At 53.2% G+C, this 20,651-nt stretch overlaps 1 protein-coding gene across 2 annotated transcripts in view; it reads left to right on the plus strand.

Moving 5' to 3' along the window:
- Positions 1-20,651, plus strand: part of ABR (ABR activator of RhoGEF and GTPase) — a 181,663-nt gene that overhangs the window by 40,276 nt on the left and 120,736 nt on the right. The window contains exon 1 of one of the 2 annotated variants that reach the window (XM_036836210.1): positions 4,491-4,843. The exons of the other annotated variant lie outside the window; for it this stretch is intronic. Within the exon in view, the coding sequence (XP_036692105.1) occupies positions 4,783-4,843 (61 nt within the window). The 5' untranslated portion in view covers positions 4,491-4,782. Of the gene's footprint in view, positions 1-4,490; positions 4,844-20,651 lie in introns of those variants that run through there. 2 annotated transcript variants of the gene reach the window in all.

The following is a 20,651-nucleotide window of genomic DNA, read 5'->3' on the forward strand; positions in this document are numbered from 1 at the left end:
CCTGAGTTTAACTTCATTCTGTTTATTCATTTATTCACTCATTGCAGCCCTGTACAGAGATTACACATGTGGATTCTGGATTCAGAATCTCGGTTCATTTCCAAGTATCACCACCTGCTAGCTGGCCAATAGCATAGCCTTCCTGCTTCTGCAGGAAGGAATGGAGAGAATAGTAGTGCCTATCTCATTGGCTTATTATGAGGACTAAGAAAGGTAGTCTATGTGAAGCAGTGCCTGGCACTTAAGAAGCACTCAAAGTTAGCTGTCATTAGTTTTATTTATTCAACATGTATTATTGAATGCCAATCTATTGGGCTTTTGGCAGAAAGCTGATCTGGGGGCGCAGTGTAGTAACGGCTGCCTTGGAGGTCTACCTGAGCTTCATTCATCCACTGGGCTGAGTGCAGTGAAAAAAGATGCAGTCCCAGCTTTTATTTATTTATTTATTAATAAATTTATTTATTTTTGGCTGTTTGGGGTCTTCGCTGCTGCGCGCGGGCTTTTCTCTGGTTGCGGCGAGCGGGGGCTACTCTTCGTTGCGGTGCGCGGGCTCTAGGCGCGTGGGCTTCAGCAATTGTGGCTCGCGGGCTCTAGAGCGCAGGCTCAGTAGCTGTGGCGCATGGGCTTAGTTGCTCCGCGGCATGTGGGATCTTCCCGGACCAGGGCTCGAACCCGTGTCCCCTGCGTTGGCAGGAGGATTTGCAACCACTGCGCTACCAGGGAAGCCCTAGTCCCAGCTTTTAAAGAGCTGATCTGCCAGGAAGGGTACCAAAGGGTTTTTGACTATCACAGTCTGATTTTGTTTTTGGTTTTGTTTTGTTTTGTTTTGGCTGCACCATACAGCATGCAGGATCTTAGTTCCCTGACCAGGGATCGAACCCATGCCCCCTGCAGTGGAAGCAAGGAGTCCTAACCACTGGACCACCAGGGAAGTCCTTTGTTTTTGTTAATTTGAATGCGGAGCCCACCACCACCCCACCCCTGACCACCTGTACCTCCAGCCTGCTCACACTGGTGCTCCCTGCGGGCCTCAGAGTGGGAAGAGGTGAATGGACATCCTCTTCATCAACAGTGACCCCTGCAAGGACTCCCAGGGGACTTCCTACTGTGCACAGTGGAGCTGAGTTGCTAACAGCAAGGAGGGAAGAAAAATGGAAATACCCAGTTTTGTTTCTAAGCATGGTCACCCTTTTCCCATTGGAGAGGGAGTGAGTAGCACAGCCCTGGGGATTAAGGGCAAGGCCGCTGACCTTCAGGATGGGATATATCTTCTTCCCACTCGGCCCCTCATCATCAGCCCAGTGATCCCAGCAACCTACACTTAAATCCCCCTTAAATCTGGTGGTGAGGCAGGAGCAGGCCCGTTGCTATGGGAAGCAGGGAGCCAGGACAGACTGAGTGCACAGGCCAGAGGGGAAGGAGAAGCATGTTCACCCAAAGGACTAGACAGCAAATGGTTAGTGCAGGCTTGGAGGACGAGGTGTGATGGGTGCTGATTCAGTGCCTTGGGGTGCATGGGCAGGTCCACACTTAGCTGAATCAGGGTGGCCTGTCCACGGAACGTCCCCCTGCTGCTCTGACAGATGCGAGTTGCTGGCAGAGCACTTCACCTTTGGCACAAGGCGAATGAGAATGACTCTTGTAACTCCCTCCTTCCTAGGATGTGGTATTGGGTCTCCCCCCACCTCCTCTCCATCCTCAGTGCCAGGAATCTGGAGGCTTCTGTCCTGGTCTCATATCACCCTGGTGCTTCCACACACTTGTCTCTGTAGCCAAGGTTAGATGTTAATGTCTAACATGTGTGATGTTAATGTCTTTTGGAAGCCATCCCATATAGGCATCAAGGGATCTTGAAGTAACTGCCCTTTCCTGGGACACATGTGTGAGACAGTTGTATGGAGATGGAAGAGGATTGGGAGAGTTTTCTAGAAGGTGGTCTCTAACCCACGGACCCGCGAAGATTTCCAGGGACCTTTGCCATCCTGCTTTCAACCCTGACAGTGGAGGCAGCATGCATGGCATTTTAAATGCACGAGTAGACTGCCAGGGTTCAAGTCTCAGCCCTCCACTTACTGTCTGGACAGGTTACTTAGCTGACCAGTGCCCCAGTTTGCTCATCTGGAAAATGGAAGGAGCTGAGATAACAGTGAGTTTGTCATGTAAACAAAGCACTAAGATCCAAGCCAGGTCCACTGCAGGCATTCTCTGTTAAGTATTAGAAGTGTTCCTCCTTATTTGCCTCCAAGATCCCTCTCCCCTCTCCCCTATATTGTGTTCTGGATTGGGAGGCCCAGGACAGGCTTGGACAGAAGGTAGAAAAAAGCAAACTATGGCAATGTTAAGGAGAGCAACTGTAACATTTTAGCCTGAAAATAGCTTGTTCCAGCCTTTGTAGATAAAAATGTAAAATGTATGCAAATGTATGTGACTCACGCAGAAACATACATCCATGGCCTCCTCGCAGTCAGTGCCCAGATGTGGCCATCAGGCAGTGTGCAGAGAGGGCCCAGGCTGCCTTGGTGGGGATGGGGGTTCTTGGGGAGGGGGCAGTGCTGCTGCTTCCCTGGGCTGGGCTCCTGCTTGCACGTTTCTTCTGGGTTCTGTGCCTTCCGTGTGGCAAGAAGAAAGGCCCTGGGCCCCCTCTCTGCTCCTCCATCTCACCGTCCTCCCTCTGGTTCCTCCAGGAGCCCATTTGCTTCCTCTCCCATCCTGGCTCTATTTCTGGAGCATCTCATTGGAGATGCACGCCCCCCTCTCTGCCAAGCTCCAGGTGCCTGCTTGCTTGGTCCTCCCAGTCTTGTGTGCAAGTCAGAGACGGTGGGAGGGTGACAGCTGAGCAGGGAGACCCACAGGATCCAGAGCCTGAGCCAGGAGGCCTGGGGTGGGGGAGAGCCAAGTGGATGCAGTGAGGGGACAGTGTCACCTCTAGGTTGAAAAACACCCACGCAGCCACCTGTGGAGGCTTTTCACTCCCCAGAGCATCTTCCCCTGCAACTCCCAGGGGCTCACCCGACCTGCTGTGAGCCTAGTGGCCACCACTTCCCCTTGGGCAGTGCTGGAGGCCGCTACCTAAGCAGCTGCAGGGGCTGGGTGCAGCCTTCCTTTCAGCATCATGGGTGAGGGTCTGCTTCTCCTCTTAAGAACAAGATCTGAAACTAATATAATATTGCATGTCAACTATACTTCGATTAAATTTTTTTTTTTTTAAGAACTAGATCTGTGGTTGTTTGAGATGATGAGCCCCCCCCCCCACCAAATGCTCTGGAGGTGCTGACAACACTGCCCCCTATAGAGGCCAGGGTGAGCTTCACCTTGTAGCCCTGTCCATTGACCTGGGTCCCATGATGTCTTTGCCCTTAAAGCTGCTTGGAGATGAGGGGTGGGAGGGTCTGCTCTATCATCAGAAACCTCACTATCTGAGGTAAAAGCAGGGTAAATGGTCCAGGGCAGGGTTCCCTTGTGGGCCCACTGCCTCCCTTCCCTTGGGTTCAGGAAAGGAGCTTTAGCCCCACTGCCCTGGACCTCCCTAGCCTGACCCTCCCTCCCTCCCTCCTCTCCAGTCCCTTCTCCAGGGTCCTTTGTTCCAAGGAGGCCTGTAGGACCAAATCTGCAGCCAAGTTGCCTTGGGTCATTTAGAACCTGCACCCAGGGCACAGGCGTAAAACTCCCCCACTCCAACCTCTTCACAGCTTTTGGGGGGGGGCGGGTCTTAGAAGGAATTTTGTTTCTAAAGGTCTGTTCTCAAAGGCATCTTGACCCCAGCCTTCCCTCAGCTTGTGATTAGGCATACATGGTGTCCCTCCTTACATGGGCTGCGGCTGGGATCCCCAGAGACGGCTCCTGGAGGGAACCCAGCGGAGACCCTGGGGTCTCTCCTGTAACCCAGTTTATCTTCCACAGCCCCTCGACGAGCCCTGGCCTCCCGCCTTTCTCCAGCCGCCGCCCCCTGGTGTGTAGGGCAGGAACCGCCCGGCCTTTAGGTCAAGGGTGTTTAAATAGATGAGGCACTGTTAAGGTTTGGAAGGAAAGAGTCCTAGGGCAGCCAAGGCTTCCCGCGGGCGGGCAGGACGTTAACCCCGTCAGCGCCGCTCCCCAGGCTTGCCTAGGGGAGGGGCCTGGGAGCCTCACTGGCCCCTGAAACTGCGCTTAGAGATCCTGGGGTGGCAGGTGATGTCACCCCTGCGGGCTCGTAGGTCTCCCCGCGGCACCTAGTCAGCGGGTTGCCAGAATTTGGCCGAGCCCAGCGAGGGGAGGAAGAGGATCCTGGGCCTGCGCCGCAGCCCGGAGACCCCCCGCGGACCACTCCTCCGTCACCGGCTGGAGCGCCTCTCGCGTGGGGACCCCGGCTGCTCCCCACACCCCTTCCCGGGTCTGGAGGCGTGCTGCGGGGAGGGGGCGCGGGAGCCTCGCGCCGATTGGCCGCGGCCCCCGCCCCCCCGCCCCTGGGCGCCGTGCAGCCCCGGAGAAGTTGCTAGTTGGCGGGCGGGCTGCGGGGCCGCAGCTCTGGGAACCGAAGCGGGGCTCGCGGCGGTCGCAGGGGCCGGAAGGGCTCCCGGGGGCGCTCGCCGGCCCTCGCCCGCCCTCCCCTCCTCCCGGCCAGCTCCGGCTCGGTCCTCCCTGCTACCTGTTTCCCCGCCTCCCCCGGCTTCCACCCAGCGCTCGGCAACTTCGGCCTCTGGAACTGGCCGCCCGCCCGCCGCCCGCGCCCTCCCTCCTTTGTTGTGCGATGAGGGTCGGGTTTCCGATCTGACGGAGCCGCCGCCGCCGCGCGGAGCCGCGGGCATGGAGCCGCTCAGCCACCGGGGCCTGCCGCGCCTCTCCTGGATCGACACCCTCTACAGCAGTACGTGTGCGCTCGGGCAGGGGAGGCCAGGCGGGAAGGGGCCCCGGCGCCCCGCGCTGCGCCTGGACGGCCCCGGGGCCCGCGATGCCGGGCTTCTCTGGGGAGCCCCGCGCGGACTGGGGGCTGCGGGCACGGCCGCCCAGGTGCCCGGCGGGCCGGCAGGCGGGCGAGCGGCGTAGGGTCCCGCGATCGGCCGCGGATGGGGTCCCCAGAGTGGACTTCAAGCCGCAGGGGGTGCGCAGTGGACCGACGGGGCCAGGAGAGCTGTGTCACCCCTCTCCCACCTGTTGTGTAACCGAGCAGTCCCCAACCCTGGGGAAGAGGGGAGAGCCCTTGTAGGGTGCTGCCTCCGCTCCTCGACTGGCTGCTCCTTCTGTCCACGTTGAAGCAGAAAGGCCATTTTGGTCTTGGCGCCTGAGTTTGCCACCTCAGGGACATCCTGAGACCAGTGTGTTTCGGGGTGGGGGTAGGGTCGTGTGGTAAGGGAGACTGTAGGTGCACATCTCCGTGGGGGCCATTTGGATGAAGGACCTGAAAACCCCCAGCTCAGCAGTACTTCCTGCCAGGCTCATCATTACCCGCACTCTCCCCCTCCCTCCCCCTCTCCCCTCTTTCCACTCCCCCAAAAAAGAAAAAAAAACTAACCTCGGCGGCGTCTCCACCCCCTCGCTCCCAAATCTGCCGCGATCACGTGATTGCACTGCCGCTGGGGATGTGTTAACTGAGCGCTCGTACCTTCTGGGGGCTTGCGCCCAGCGTTGAGCGCCCCGACCCCGACCCCGACCCCGACCCCGACCCCGACCCCGACTCCGACTCCGACTCCAACTCCGACTTGCTTAGGTGGCTAAAGCACTGCATTTCTCCCACCCCTCCCTTGAGACACCTTCCCCTAGCTTTCAGTGGTACAGGAAGAGGGTCCTGATAGCCCCTGAAGAAGATAGTAAGTGGATTTCACCCTCCCTGATCGGTTCAGTGGGACCCTCCCACTCTCTCTTGCTAGGTCTCCTAGCCCAGAGTCCTGAGGCAGGGGCAGGGGTTGGGGGAGATAGGTGGAGCCAGGTTCTGGTTCTGGACACTGGATGCCATGGGACAAGGACATTTTTAAGGGTTAACCTGGCTCGAATTCCTTGGTAACAGTCTTATGGCGGGCGGAGTGGACAAGGTGATGCCTTGAACCCCAAAGGCTTGCCCTGGAGGCTCCTCAGTACTCAGTACCCAACCTCTGACCTCTGTATCCCCTTGGGTCCCCATCATTCCCCATACCTTTTTCTTCTCCCTCTTCTGCCTCCATCCTTTTTCCTTTCCTTTCCTCCTTCCCCCCATCCCCAACCCCATCCTTTTCCCTTTCCTTTCCTCCCCCCAGGAGCTCTCCTTGTGATGGTCCATTCTGCTTTGGTTTTTCAACATCAAAGGGACAAAGCTGGATCCCCTGGGTGTCGGTCCCGCGCCGAGCCTAGCCACTCCACCTGCTCCTTCCCCTGCAGAGGCCAGCATCGTTGAGTGAAGGTCAGGGCCCATGGTCGCTGTGTGGTGTGTGTGCACGTGTGTTTGCCTGAATGGGGCACACATCTGTTCAGAGCCCTGCTGCAGATCAGCTCCTGACGCAAAGGAAGGATTAGTGACCTTCTCTTAGCTGTGCTCTTGCAAATAACAGTCACAACAATGCCTCATATTCACATGCAGCTTATGTTCCTGAATATTTCTGACTCTTTGCAAAACCCAGTACTGCTTTCCCTATTTCCCAGAGCATAGAATCCTATGGAAACCTGTCTCTGGCTTTCTCTTCATTGCCTTAAAGAAGACTCCCCCACCTGATCATCTGATCATTTCCAAGTTTTCCTACCACCTCCCAACCCACCCCAACACCTAACCCCACACACATACACAACCTGGAGCAAAGGAGCAAAATTGCCTGAGGGTGCTTTGAAAATTTCCGACTGGAGGAAGGTGGGATGGGAAAAGGGAATTAGACCGAGGCCTTCTTTGGGGGTGCCTGTTTATCAGCCCTGACTCAGGCAGGCTGGCATCTGAGCTGTCTACCCTTCTGCTGCTGCCCTGGCCTCTGGGCTCCTGGGGCAGCCTGGATGGAGGGGAGGGGGGGACACCAACTTGGCAGCAATGTGAGGAGGAGTCCTTGCCTCCTTCTTCCAAACAGCTGATTGGAGAGCCGTAGAATGAGGCTTCCTGGGGAGGTGCTGTGCAGTCATGTTTGGGCTGTTAGCCATGAATTTTCCTCTTGACAAGAGCCTAAATTAAAACAAATACCCGAGCTGTCATTTGCCTGGCAGCATGGTTCTGTTGCTCCCAGAGGAAGTTCCTCTGCCTCTCAGGAAGCTTTCTGCTTACAGGCTCACAGGGTGGCAAGTCCCCACAAAAGCCACATCCATCAGGAATTGTAAAGGGGATGTACCCAGGGCACAGGGTAGCCAGTGTACTTCTTAGGGATGCGAATGACCCGGTGATCGAGGCTCCTTCTAAGCACTGCTCCTGGTGGCAGTGATAGTGGCATCTCCTGAGGACCTACCCTATGCCAGCACTGAGCTAGGCACTCCATCCAGTCTCTCCTTACCTCACAACTCTGCAAGATAGGTAGTCTTCTCTCCCTTTTAGAGGAAGAGAGGCTGAATAGGCTAAAACCATTACCCAAGGTTACGTGACTGGTAAGTGACAAAGCTGGGATTTAGATCATACCCTAGGAAGATCCTGAGTGTCACCTAGATATGTCTGAACTTATTCAAGGTCTTGGGATGTCATGGAATGGGGGACATCTGTCTCTTTGGTCCTCTGTCAGAGTTCTCCCCAGAATGGTCCAGCAGGGTAAGTGGTCTGAATGACTGAGCCTAACTTGACTCTGTGTCTCTTGGAGGAACTGGGGGCTGGTCCTGGAGCCAGGGCAGGGGTGGTTGAGGCTCTGTCTAATTTCACTGAGGCTGGTGATTCTCTACACCTAAGATGCCAGGCTAACAAACAGCCCCTCCCCTCACACACGTCTTACCTTTGGAGTTGTCGGCTCAGTCTTTCTGGCTTTAGCATATGTGCACACTTCCACTGCAGGCTGATATGGTCACTTGATAAGGGGTGAACCTCAGACCGCCTCTTTCCCCTATAGTAGAAGTCCTGAAGGTCTGTAGTGATGATGATCTGTCTGACTCAAGGAGATGGGTTGGCTCCCAGCTGCCCGTGTGATCTGGGACTGATTGGAGCACGGTCTTTGCCCCTGGTAAACTAGTGTGATGGATGAGGGTTCCAGCCACCCCACCTCCTGTCTCTGGACCGTTCATTTTCCTACATTAACGTAATAGTGTCAGCTTTGCCCCTCAGTGCCTTGCCTAGATTCTTTCCCTGGAGCTGGTGTGTTTCTATCTGCATGTGTTTTCTGCCTGTGTTCTTCATTTTATCTTCTCTCTGTCTTTCTCTCACCACTGTTTCCACTAAACACCACTTTCTCTTGGTTTTCTTCTATACCACGGGATCAGGTTGGATCATACTAAGTTCTATGGAATAACAAAAACGGGAGGTGCTCTGAAACTTTCTCTGTTCCTCTGAGTAGAGACGAAATCTTTCAGGATCTGTGTAAAAGAGAACTGAGGGCTACATTTAAGGTCTCTTCCTTTGCCATTCCAGCCTCTTTTTTGTCCCAGGCAATTTAGCTCTGGCCTCAAACAGGCCAACTATGGAGCCAAGCAAAACCTCTAGTTATCTGGACCTCATAGAAGGCAGAACATGATCATCTGTAGTTATTAGAACCTGCCTTTGGAGCTCACTTCTGTTACCCCAAGCGACATTTCCAAGGGAAATCTCTGGTGATATTTTTATGCCCCTTACAGACTCAGTGCCCTGTCCAATAACCAGGAAGGCATCTGGGGCTGTGGGGATAAAAACTCATCTCCAGATGATCATGAACCTGCCTCAGTTTCCCACCTTATTCCTATATTAGCTGCACCAAGGACCAGGCCACTGGCCTGACAGTCGGTGTGGACCTGCAAATGGATGCTTTCTTGTCCTATGACTAAGCCTCAGTCATGTATTCCTGCTTGTCAACACCAGCCCATATTTGACGTGGCTGCTGGAGTCCCAGGGGTGGGCCTGGCAGAAGAATTAAGTCTCCTAGTCAGAGAAATGTGATTTTTTGTTGCTGTTGTGATTGCTGCTGTTATTGTTCTTTGGAAAAAGGAAGGAATGACAGGAACATTTGTGAAGAATTAGCTAGGTGGGTAGAAGAAGGGGGGAGAGCCGGTAGGATGGAAGACTGGGGCTGTTCTCTGGGTCCAGGGGCGATTCTGGTACCTTCCTTACTCACACTCCTCTGTAAAGTGAGGCTATGATGTCTCACGTGGGTGCCACGGGGATTAATTGGTTAATGTTTCTCAAGTGCTTTGAAGATGAGGAGTGCTATTGAACTGATCAGCTGTCCAGCTCTTCACGGCCTTTGTCACTGAACAGGGATCCACGAAAGGCTTGCAGAGGAGTTTGGAAGGGGCTGGGAAGTGTGTGAGGGGACAGGCAGGGTCAGAGTGTTGGACTAGGTTCTCAGCTGGTGCCTAGCCCAGTGCCTTGTGCCATAATAAGCCCGCAGTAATTTCCGGTTGTGTGAGTGAGTATGAGAGGGAAAAGAAAACTTCTGGGTTCTTGGCTCCTTTAACTCCTTACTCCACCAGCAAACCCCATAAACCCATTAGCTGGTCTATTCACAAGTTTCTGGCTGTGTGGATTTGGTAATTGTAGACCCCCCAAGGGAGTCCCACGCATTGCTAGGGCTTGTGATTATGTGATTGGAAGCCTTCCCCACCAATGTTGGTGCTGCAGCTCTTCGGCTCAGCTTGAGCCCTTTGGAGCAAACCAGGAGGAAGGCAGCTTCAGGACAACTGCATGTCATCTCCACGACGTCTGCCTTAGCCGGGCCCCTGGCTCTGGTAGGCTGAGGGGTATCCACGGGGCTTGGACTTCCCACCACCTTCTACCTACAGGGTCTTGGCACTTTCCACTGAGTACCAGGGGGAGAGGCCTGCAGGCTTACCTGTCTCCAGGGCTGGATAGGAGAGGCTGATTGTTTTGACTTGTGGCCTTGGTCTGCCCTAGCTTGCATTCCTTTGGGCAAGATATGGTCTGATGGAGCCATGGATGGCCCTGATTGGCAGTGGGAGCGTTCTGCTTGTCTCTGAAGCTTGGGGAGAACCTGATCCTGTAAATGGGGAAGAAGAAGGAAATCAGGGCAACAGGCAAACTAGAGGATGCACCCCCATAAGAGGGTTGGGGATAGACACCCAAGCCTGCTACTCCCTGCCCAAGGCATTTGGCAAAGAGCCCTTTGAGGTGGGGCCGGCTGCAACCGTGACCCACTGCAGATGGGACAGCCAGTTCTCTTCCCCCAGGTTCAGACCTCATTTGGGCCTCTCACTCGGTTTTCTGCCCCTGTGCTTTATTTCTGTCTTCTCTTCCTGCGCTTCCTTCCCTACCACACTGCGGGACGAAAGACGAATATGGGTTTACTGGCCATATAGAAACTGACAGGGTCAGTGTGGTCTTCGGGAGACGGGGCGGGCTCTGTGGTGACCTAATCGATCAGGTGCCCTTCCCCTCTTTCCTCCACCTTCACCTCTACGGCTTCCATGTCCCTCTAGACCACAGGTAGACGTAGCAGATGTGGTCAGGCATTTTGTCAAAGGTGAGCAACGTCTCCAGAAGGGGTTGGGCAGCTGGGAGGACTCAGGTGGACCAATGTCGATGGAGCTGAGTCCGTGTCACTCCAGGCAGCATAGCTCTTGGCCTTCCTGGGGTGTCAGTGGAGCTGGTACTGCCTAGAAAAGCCCCAAATTGGCTAGGGATCTGTGGGTTTACTCAGGGCTGTTGGGGCAGGATGTGGCCATAATTACCTTCATGGGATTGAAGGGCTGATCCTATTAGTGTGTTGGGCTAACCCCTTCCTCCTGGGCATTGCCTCCTGGCCAGCAGCAAGGGTTTAATGGATCAAGATTATGGAGACTGAAGATGTTGTACAATTAAGCCTAGTTATTTCCCCATCTGGGGGATAGCTACCACCCACAACAGCAATTGATTGCCTCACTTGCGGTCACTGTTCAGGTGCAAGTTACCCTGGGCCTAAGCAGCATATAGTCCATCTTTTTGAGTGAATTTCTCCCTTGAAGGTACAGCTTTGTGAGAAAGATCCCTTTCTGAGAGGTTTGGGGTCTGGGTGGCTGTGTGCTCTTTGTGACGGCACCCCTGGAGTTGTGCAATGGGGACCTTTTAGGGAAATGTGTCTGAGCTCTGCAAAGGTACATAGAAACCTCATCCTTGGGGCTCTCACAACCACTGGGCCCAAGGAAAAGAAAGCCCGTTAGTCCGACCAAGTTCATAGAAATTAGATTTTTCCATTTGGTCTAGGAAGAATGGCAGAAAACATAAAGTTTAACCAGTCGTACTATGTGCCAGATGCTGTGGTAGGTACTTCCTTACATTATCCTAACAACCCACCAAGGTACCTTTTATCATCCCCCTGGTCTGTGGATGAGGAATCTGAAGCCCTGAGAGGTTAACTTATTGCCGAAGGTCTCCCAGTTTGAAGCTCATCAGATCTCAGATGGCTCCAACTCTGTATATAGCCCGCTCAGCTGCCAGCAGCAATAATGATCTTAGCCAAGGCCGATGAGGACCTACTATGTGTCAGCACGGTCCTGGGCACTGCCCATGTGTTATCGCTAATCTTCAACAGCCCCTACCTTATGAGGTAGGAAGGAATTATCTCTATTTTATAGGGAGGAAACTGGGACCCAGGGAAGTTAAGTAATTAATTCAAGGTCCTCGCGCTAGAGTACAAGCCAGGAATTGAGCACAGGGTTGGCCTGACTCGAAACCACGCTTCCTCCCAGACTCCCTTGCCTTTCACGGCAGCTGGTATTTCGCGGAGATTGATTGATCTGTTCATCTCTCTAGCTAGAATGACAACTGTGGAGACTGTCTTGGCTGCCCCCGTGGTATTCGGGCAGCTCTCAGCCTCTGGGTTCCCTGTAAGTGCCCACCAGCTGGACTGCCTCTTCCTAAGGATGATTCCCAAGGAGCTCTCCCATGGGTACTTGGAACCCATATCCCAGAGTTACCTCGTCCCTGGATTATTGGCAAGAGGCACTGTTTGTTAACCCCAAAATAAATAAAGAGGAAGGAGAGAAAATAGACTCTGGGGTTAGGGATGGGGTACAGCAAAGGCCCAGTTTCCAGAGCAGAGCAGGGCAAGGGACAAATAAGTGGGAACTGGAGGAAGAGAGGACTTGGCAGAGCCCAGGCACGCTGGCTCTGATCTCAGGCCTTTTAAAATTCACCCCCATAGTTTCCAAAGGAAAATAAAGAGAGCTCTCGGCCATAACTCAGGCCACTGCGCACCAAGGTCCTTTGCTGAGGCCCAGGGCCAGTTGGGCCACAGATCCAGCTTCTGCATTTGAACTCACCCACACAAAGCATGCTAACGATGGGGCAGCTCCAGTGCAGACCCAGAGTGCCCTGCCGAGAGTTCAGGCCTCTGGAGGAAGCCTGTGCCTGGAGCCTTCCACCTTAGCAGACCCCTCTTCGGCTGGAGCCAGAAAGGCTAAAACAAGATAGGAGGGCTTGTTGTACAAAGGGTTTGCATGTGGAGAGTTTTTGGGGTATGATAAAGGGGGTGAAAGACTGCCTTGAGCTGACAAGCAAAGCAGGAAGGTAAAAGTGGGGACATGGGGGAGGGGAAGGGGTCCCACAACTCCATTCTCGTCCTTTCCCTTTGCTGCTCGAGATGTCACTGGCAGCTTACTTCCTTCTCTCAGTCTGTGGGCATTTTTAGGAATCCCTGCTTGGTAGGGTGTAGGGACCCATGAACCTTCCCCTTGGCTCACTCGTCTGTTTGTAGGGGGGCTAATGTGAAATTTCAGCTGGCGCTGGGGCCTTACGTGCTCCTGACCCCTTCCTCCCCCCACCTTGAACTTGCTGCCCCAGCCTTCTTCCTCCTGCTGCCCTGGCGTGCTCCTGCCCTCCCTGTGGGTCCAGGATGCAGCCGGCCCGAGGCTCAGCCTTGACAAGTCCATCCTTCAAGTGCCACCCTGTGATGAACTCTATCCCCTCCCCCACCCAGAGCTTTCTCCTGTTCTTCCTGCCCTTCCCCCAGCCTCCTTCCCCCTCTCCATCACTGCTCTTCAAGGGAAGAGACATCTTTCAGGGAAGACCAGTGAAAGAGGGCTGCTCAAGCCTGGGAGGGTTCAGAGGGCCAGGAGAGCAGATCCTGGTGATGGGGATCCTGTCCCTCCAAAAATGACATGTCTTCATGCTAGTGCATCTCCACACTTCTTTCTGTGCAGGTGCCTGAGTCTTTCCTCACCTCAGTGGGGCTGGGAAGCATCCATTTAATAACTTGTGGCAGGGGCTACTGTTGTCAGTTCTGTCGTGAGAGAGGAGCCAGAGAGCTGTGGTGGGACCTCGACACATGCTCATGGATGGTCCGGCCAAAGGAGTCAACTCCTCCCCATTGGAAATAAGTTAGCAGAGGCCAGGGGCACCTACCAAAGGGAGAGTGGACTACATGAGTGGCTTGCTAACTCTTTGGACCACAGCCCATACAGAATACAGACATTTTACATTGTAAGCCAGGACACACACAAACTGAAACAAAAGTTTATGGGATAGTACTTACTGTTTTATCACATTTGCAATGTTCTCGTAATTTTATGCTCTTCTAGTCTATTCCATTCCATTCCACTCCATTAAAAACAAACCCAAGAAGTGCTGGTCATGACCTACTACATTGATTTCATGACCTGCAATATGAAAAAAGTGGATGAGCTGATCTCAGAGGGCTCTTATGAACCATAAGGGATAATAATTTACCAAACTGCCGTGATTTATATACGTGTTGTGATTTTTGCCAGATTCACACACTTCCGTTATTATGGACCTAACTGTTTTTCTTCAATTTGACTCATTATTTTAAATATCATTTACTTAGAAAGGAAACGAATGGAAGATCTGTATCTCTTGCAATAAATAAAAAGTTTCCTTACAAATAAATGCACTAAACACTCAACAGTGTTATTAATTCTAGTTATACACTGTTGCCCTTGGAAAGCTCTAGGTCTGAGCCTCCTATGTCTCTGTTTAAGGGAAGGAAACAGAGAATCAATGTTAAAGACATCTAGTACCAAACAGTAGTGGGAAAGATTGAAAGGAATCAAGAAGGGGGTAATTTTCTCAACATGTGCTCTCGTGTGCTTTAATGCAGCATGGCAAGCAAGCAGGAGCTAATCAAAGGGCCCTGCGGCATCAGCATCCTCTACTTCTATCCACCCGGGGTCCTGGGCCCCGTATTTCCTGAGGTGGGAGAGGAGAGGGGAGAAGATGGTTTTTTCCTAGGACCAAATATACTAGAGCAGAGTCTCAAACTCTACTGTGCATTTTAATGGCCTGGGGATCTTGTTAAGATGCAGATTCTCATTCAGTAGGGCTGGACTGAGGCCTGAGGTTCTGTATTCTAGCAAGCTCCCAGGTGATGCCAGTGCTACTGTTGACGGTCTAGGGACCACGATCTGGGTAGCAGGGCTCCAGGGTCCTTTATAACCTCTCCTAGGGGACTGACTGTGGACCCTGAACCAAGTCAGACCCTTCTGTTTCCCAATAAAAATAAAAATAACAAAGCAATTGATGGGACACCTAGTGGGTACCACACCTGAGCTAGTGTTCTCATGTTCACAATCTCATTTAATTCTCAAAGTAAAGCTGAGAAAGGTTGTTAACCTCATCTTAAGGATGAGAAGAGGGAGTGGCCTCTTGTGATTGTGATTGGTCTCTGCTGGGGACTTCACCATGGGAGGCACCCACCATGGGAGACATACCAGGTTTCCTCTGCCCACCCCCTTCCTGAGTGGCAGAAGCCCAGGCATCTGGACTTTATGAGTTCCTCTGTCTAGACAAAACCTGTCCCGCTCCACCCCCCCCCCCCCCCCCCCCGCCAAGGGCCAATGTCGGTGTTAATGGAGCAGAAAGCCTTAGTTGTTAATTTTCTAGTGCATCATTGAGAGGGTTAATGAGAGACCAGCTGGTGTGCCACCCAGCCATGTGGAAGGGCCATTTCCCCTGGCATTTGGTCTGCAGACATTTTGCAGACCCTGTGGCAGCTCCTGACCTGGATGGGTCAGTGGGCATCGTGTGCCGTCTTTGGGTGCAGAAACTTTAGACACCCGAAGCAGGATCTTGTTCTGTCTCCTGCACCCTGGAAAGGAAGGATGGGATGCAAATTGGATGAAGAGCTATTTCTTGCCTGGGGACCCGCGGTGGCTGCCACCACAGCCAGGCCCTTGCTGCGGACACCTGAGCATCCTCAGGCCCCCTCCCTGACCTGAGACACCACTCCCCATCCAGTTGCCTGTGACTACACTAAACCTGCTTCCATCCGCCTCTCCTTTGCCCAGAAACCTTCAGTGAGGCATTTTCTTTCCACATCCAATCCAAACTGCCTTCAAGATCCCCCATGCTGGGGGACACCTCGCACTACCCATCCATTAAGATCTGCCAGCATCCCAGCACGTGCCCCCTGCTCTAGCCAGTGAGACCCTCACCATTCCACAGCCAACCTCTGTGCTCAAGCCTCAGCTCAAGCTACCACCACCTCCAGGAAGCCCCTGTGCGTGATTATAGCACCGGCCTTGGTGAGCACCCCAGTTCAGAACCCAGCACTGCTTGCTGGGCCACAACATTGAGTTCTTTCTTATTTATTGTTTTGTAGTGTTTACCTATGTAGGCTTTGTGCCCTTTGTCATTTCCTCTCTGCCAGACTCTAAACTCCTTAGAGGCACAAAGAAGAATAACAAAGGCTGCCATTTATAGGGTGCCAGACACTGTCCTTAAGCACTTGACAAACAATGTCCCGTTTAATCTTCAACCCCCCTGCAGAGGTCTCAACTATTTTTATCCACTTCTGTGGATGAGGAGACTTTTTTTTTTTTATGATCCTAGAGAGGGTAAACAGTTTTCCTGAGGTCACACAGCCTAGGAAAAGCGGAGCTGGGCTCTAAACCCAGGTCTGTGTGATGCCGGAGCTTGTGCTCCTCACCAAAGGTGCTCAAGTGCCAGGGCCCTCGGCATGAGAATCTGGGGTTGGGCCCAGCATCTGTGTGTTTGCAAAGCTCTTCTGAATACCCAGTTCAATTTGGGGACTGACTCTTAACCGCTGCGTGCACCTATCTCCCTTTGCCCCGAGCACGTGGGAGCTTGGAAATGCTTTGTGGTTGGTGAGGGGGTATGAAGAGAAGGATGTTCTCGGGGGCTGCGTTCTAGCACAAGGGCCACCTAAGAGAATCACGGAGCAGGGAGGACGCAAGGAGGCAGTAGAGCTGAGCATGAGGAGGGCAGAAGGGCAGTCAGAAAAGGCTATTGGAGAGGTCCAACCAGTGACCCTCTCTCCACCGCAGCCGTAACTCAGGGCCTCACCTAGACATACGAATCAGCTGGGGCATCTTGTGAGGATGCAGATTCTGGTCCAGCAGGTCTGGGGCAGGGCCTCCTGTTTGGCGTTTCTAACAAGCCCCCAGGTGATGCCCATTCAGTAGGAAGGCCCTGGGGTCCTCAAGCCCTCCTGGAGGATCTGATTCCTTCCCTCACTAGTCTAGCACCTTCCCGCCTCCCTCCTTCCTAGAGGATCAAATCTAAACTCCTAGCACAGCACGGAAGCCTTTTCAGGCACCATCTCCAGCCTCACCTCCTGGCTTTCTTAACCACACTCCCCACCCTGCCGCCGCACGGAATCCTTCACTGTTCCCCAGACACGCCATCCCCAGCCAGAGTTTGGTGCTTTTTGCACAAGCCATTACTTTGCCTGGAGGAATGTGCTTTGGCCTTTCTTGGCCAGGGGAGGAGGAAGCTGCATGTCACCTTCCTGGGAAGTTACAGACTGGGGAACGGGCTCTAGACTCCTGGGTCTGGAGAGAAGCCCTCCAGAGGTTCCTGGACCCCCTTTCCTGTCCTTGCTCCCAGCAAAGGCCAGCCATGGTCCCTGGCCCTGCAGAGGCATGGAATCAGGCGACTTGATTGTCCTGCTTTGAACATTCGTTGTTTCTTGTCACCTTCGAGTAAAAATAGAGCTGAGAATGACTCAAGTGAAGCCCCAGCTTGGAGTCTGGAGAGCAGAGTGGAGCATGTGGGGCATTCTGGGGAGCCCGGGAGGCCAGGCCATCTGCGTGAGCTCTGGGGAGGGGGCCCTGTGACCTGGCCCGGGGCTACCAGCATGCTGTGGTCATACCCTGGGCTCTGAGAGGCCAGCCCATAGCTGCTTTCACTTTAAACTTTTCTCTCCTAGCTGTGGAAATATTTCAGGACTTCCGGAGAAGTTTCCTTTGGTGCTTCCTGAGTTTTCTCCTGTGATTTTTTGCCTCCAGATTTCAGCCCCAGGCAGGGGCAGCTCCCGGAAGAGCTGCGGGTGCCGCCCTGGCTGACTGCAGCCCTCACGGGACCTCCTCCCCGTCGCCTCCCAACCTCCCTCCCCTGCAGGAAGGCTCCCCGTGCACTGGTTTTGGGGAGCAGTAGCCCCCCAGCCTCTCTGGGAAAAAAAAATATCTCTTCCTGCATTCAGGCTCCCGCCTGGGGGCTGAGGAGCACATCCTGGCTGCGGGCAGGTGATCGAGGGCTGTGTCTCTGGCTATAGGCCTGTCCCCCTTCTGAGAGCAGAGCAGCTGGAGGCAAGCGGCCTGCTGCCGAGGGGGAACCGGAGCCTTTGAATACTTGCTGGGACAAAACTACCTCGGGCAATTTACTTCACCTCTTTGAGCTTCATTTTCCTCACCTGTAAAATGGGAAGAAGCTTACCAACCCCACCAATAGGGTTGCCAAATTTTTTAGCAAGTAAAAATACAGGATGCCCGGTTAAATTTGAGGTTTAGTTTAACAATGAACACTTGTTTAAGCATAAGTATATCCTATGCAATATTTGGGACATACTTATACCCAAAACTTGTTACTCGTCCAGAGTTCAAATTGTACTGGGCGTCTTGCATTTTATATGGTGTCCCTATTGCTGGATTAAATGATATGTATTGTATGTAACACTTAGCAAGGGCCCCGTCTAAATGTTCCTTGCTTGTTTCATTACTTTCTTCTCTCCTCTGTGCCACCCTCTGACCCCTAGAGGCCAAGCTGATGAGATATTTCTGTGGAGCAGTCACAGAAATATTGAAATTTTTTTTTTTTTTTTAAGAATTACAACATTGAAATTTTTTTTAATTAATTAATTAATTAATTATTTATTCCTGGCTGCGTTGGGTCCCCGTCTCCGTGCGAGGGCCCTCTCCAGTTGCGGCGAGCGGGGGCCACTCCTCATCATGGTGCGCGGGCCTGTCACTATCGCGGCCTCTCTTGTTGCGGAGCACGGGCTCCAGACGTGCAGGCTCAGCAGTTGTGGCTCACGGGCCCAGTTGCTCCGCGGCATGTGGGATCTTCCCAGACCAGGGCTCGAACCTGTGTCCCCTGCACCGGCAGGCAGACTCTCAACCACTGCGCCACCAGGGAAGCCCTTGAGATTGTTTTTATAAAATTGACACAAAACAATGAGTGATTAATGGGAAAGTGCCAATAATAATAGCTGTCACTTACCTAGCACTGGCTATGTGTCCCACGCTGTTCCAAGCACTTTCTGTATATTAATCCCCTTACTCTTCACAATAATCCTATGGAGAAGATGCTTATCTCCACTTTACAGTTGAGAACGCAGAGGCACAGGTTAGGTAAATAAGTTGCTCAAGGACACATAGCTAGTAAGTGATGAGCTGGATATGAACCCAAGCAATCTGGCCCCTGTGTTCTTGGTGTTAAATAGGACATATTGCTGCATCTTGCCTACCAACTGCCACAGTTAAAGATGTAAAGTTTCTTTAAGGTCAGGGACATGGAAACCTACAGGGATGGTTTCACAAAGCAGGTGATAACACAACACGCTCCCAGAGGGAGGTGTGACTTCCCGGGTTCCCCCCGAGATCCTTGCGTGGAGAGAGGGTTCAGCCAGGCATGAGGAGCTCACGCTGCGGTTTATCTCTTCCTGCCCACCACCCCTGAATGTCACGGAGGTACTGGCCATGTGCCAGCCTGTCACCAGGTGAAAGAGCCTCCAGCTCATCCCTGAGGTCCTGCAAACCCTAATCCAGGTCCTTTGCAATCTTATTAATTCACAAATAACTGTGCCACAATGTGATGTCCTCTTCTTCTTGAGATTCTTCATGGTTCTCCAGGATAGAATGTGTTTCCTTTTATAAAATGAATGCATGTAGTTATTGAGGACTAGAAAAATACCTAAAAGTAGAAGGAAGGCAATCCATGTGCCACTGACCCACCCCCTGAGGTGAGTCTTCCTCCTTGCTCTTCTCTGTGGCCCGGGGTCTGGTCACGCAGCCCGACTGTGCGCTCTCGGCAGAGGCCAGGCTACAGGCCAGAGCACGATAGAAAACTCAAGTGGCCCCATGTCCCAGCACCACCCCTGGATGCCTGTGCCAAAGGGGATGAGTTGGAGACAGGGTCTGGAAACCAGTAGGTGCCATCTCGCCTTCTCTAGAGTCCTGGCTGGCTCTTTGAGACAAGGTGAGGATCAGGTGCCCACAGCTCCCTTCTCTCAAGGGCATCACGTGCCCGCCTGTCCTCACCCCCACCCACCCCGTGAGTAGCAGTGCAGAAGTGCCCGTTGTTGGAAGGGGCTGCCCCGTCCTGTCCCAGCTTATGACCAGAGATCAGTTTCCCGAACGCTTTGTAGGTGGCACTAGAGGCTCTGCTGGCCCGAAGCCCAGATTCCAAGTCTTGCCACCTCTTTTCCCACCACAGGCCTCCCCCAGGCCCAGCTTCTCAGTGTTGTGGTCTTTCCCCATATTCTGAAGGTTAACTCCAGTTAATTCAAAGAGAAATCTGAGACCAAGAGCTTGGCCTGTTGCCTCTGCTCCTACCTCCTTCCGTGTCTCTGCCATCTTCCTTTTCTCCCTGTCCCTTCCCCACATGTCTCCAAGGGACTATTCAGTAGATGCTTGTTGGCAGGTTCAGAGAGGCCCTCGTTCATTCATCAGGAGACCAGAGTCCCCAACTTAACTGCCGTATCTGTCAGCGTCCAGCGGGAAACAGATGACACACCCAGCTTGGGAGGTTTGGGGAGAGCTTGTAACAAGACTACGACCAAATGTGGGCAGGGTGAGGGGAGCGTCTGGTTTCCCATACCTGGAGACACAGAGGCCATGTGGGCGGCTTCCTGGCAGGAGCTGCAACACAGCCTGGGTGGCCCACAGGGAGGAGCTGCGGGGGGGAAATATTCCAGCTTCCCTTGCACCTCTCCCTTCCTGTGATCTCCTGCTGGGGCAGAAAGCAGGGTGGAGAGGCAGGGAGAATGGACCTGGAGGGGCGCACTCCAGGTAAAATCATTCTCTCTGCATCTTTCCCCATTTGCAAAGGGAGGGTTAGAAATCCCTGCCCCGTGTATGTCCTGGGGTTGTAAAAATCAGCTAAGATGATGAATAGTGACGGTGTGTGTTCATCATTTAATACCAGAGTAAGGGATAATGGTTATTATTGATAAACACTCACTAGGTACCCCCGACAGAATGAGTCTTACACGTTCTCACTTCTGCTGGGGAGCCTCTCATCTCCAAAGGACATATGGGTAAAGGAACAAGAAATTGCAGAATTGCAAAAGCCTGGATTTGAATCCCAGAGCCCCTGCTTAATGTTCATATGGCATCAAGCAAGTCATTTAATGAGCCTCCCTGCGGTGAAATGTGCCTCACTGGAGTTCAGAGGAGAATGGATGCCGTCATTACTTTTAGCCAGCCGCGTA

This window comes from Balaenoptera musculus, chromosome 20, assembly GCF_009873245.2.
Source record: "Balaenoptera musculus isolate JJ_BM4_2016_0621 chromosome 20, mBalMus1.pri.v3, whole genome shotgun sequence".
NCBI lineage: Eukaryota > Metazoa > Chordata > Mammalia > Artiodactyla > Balaenopteridae > Balaenoptera > Balaenoptera musculus.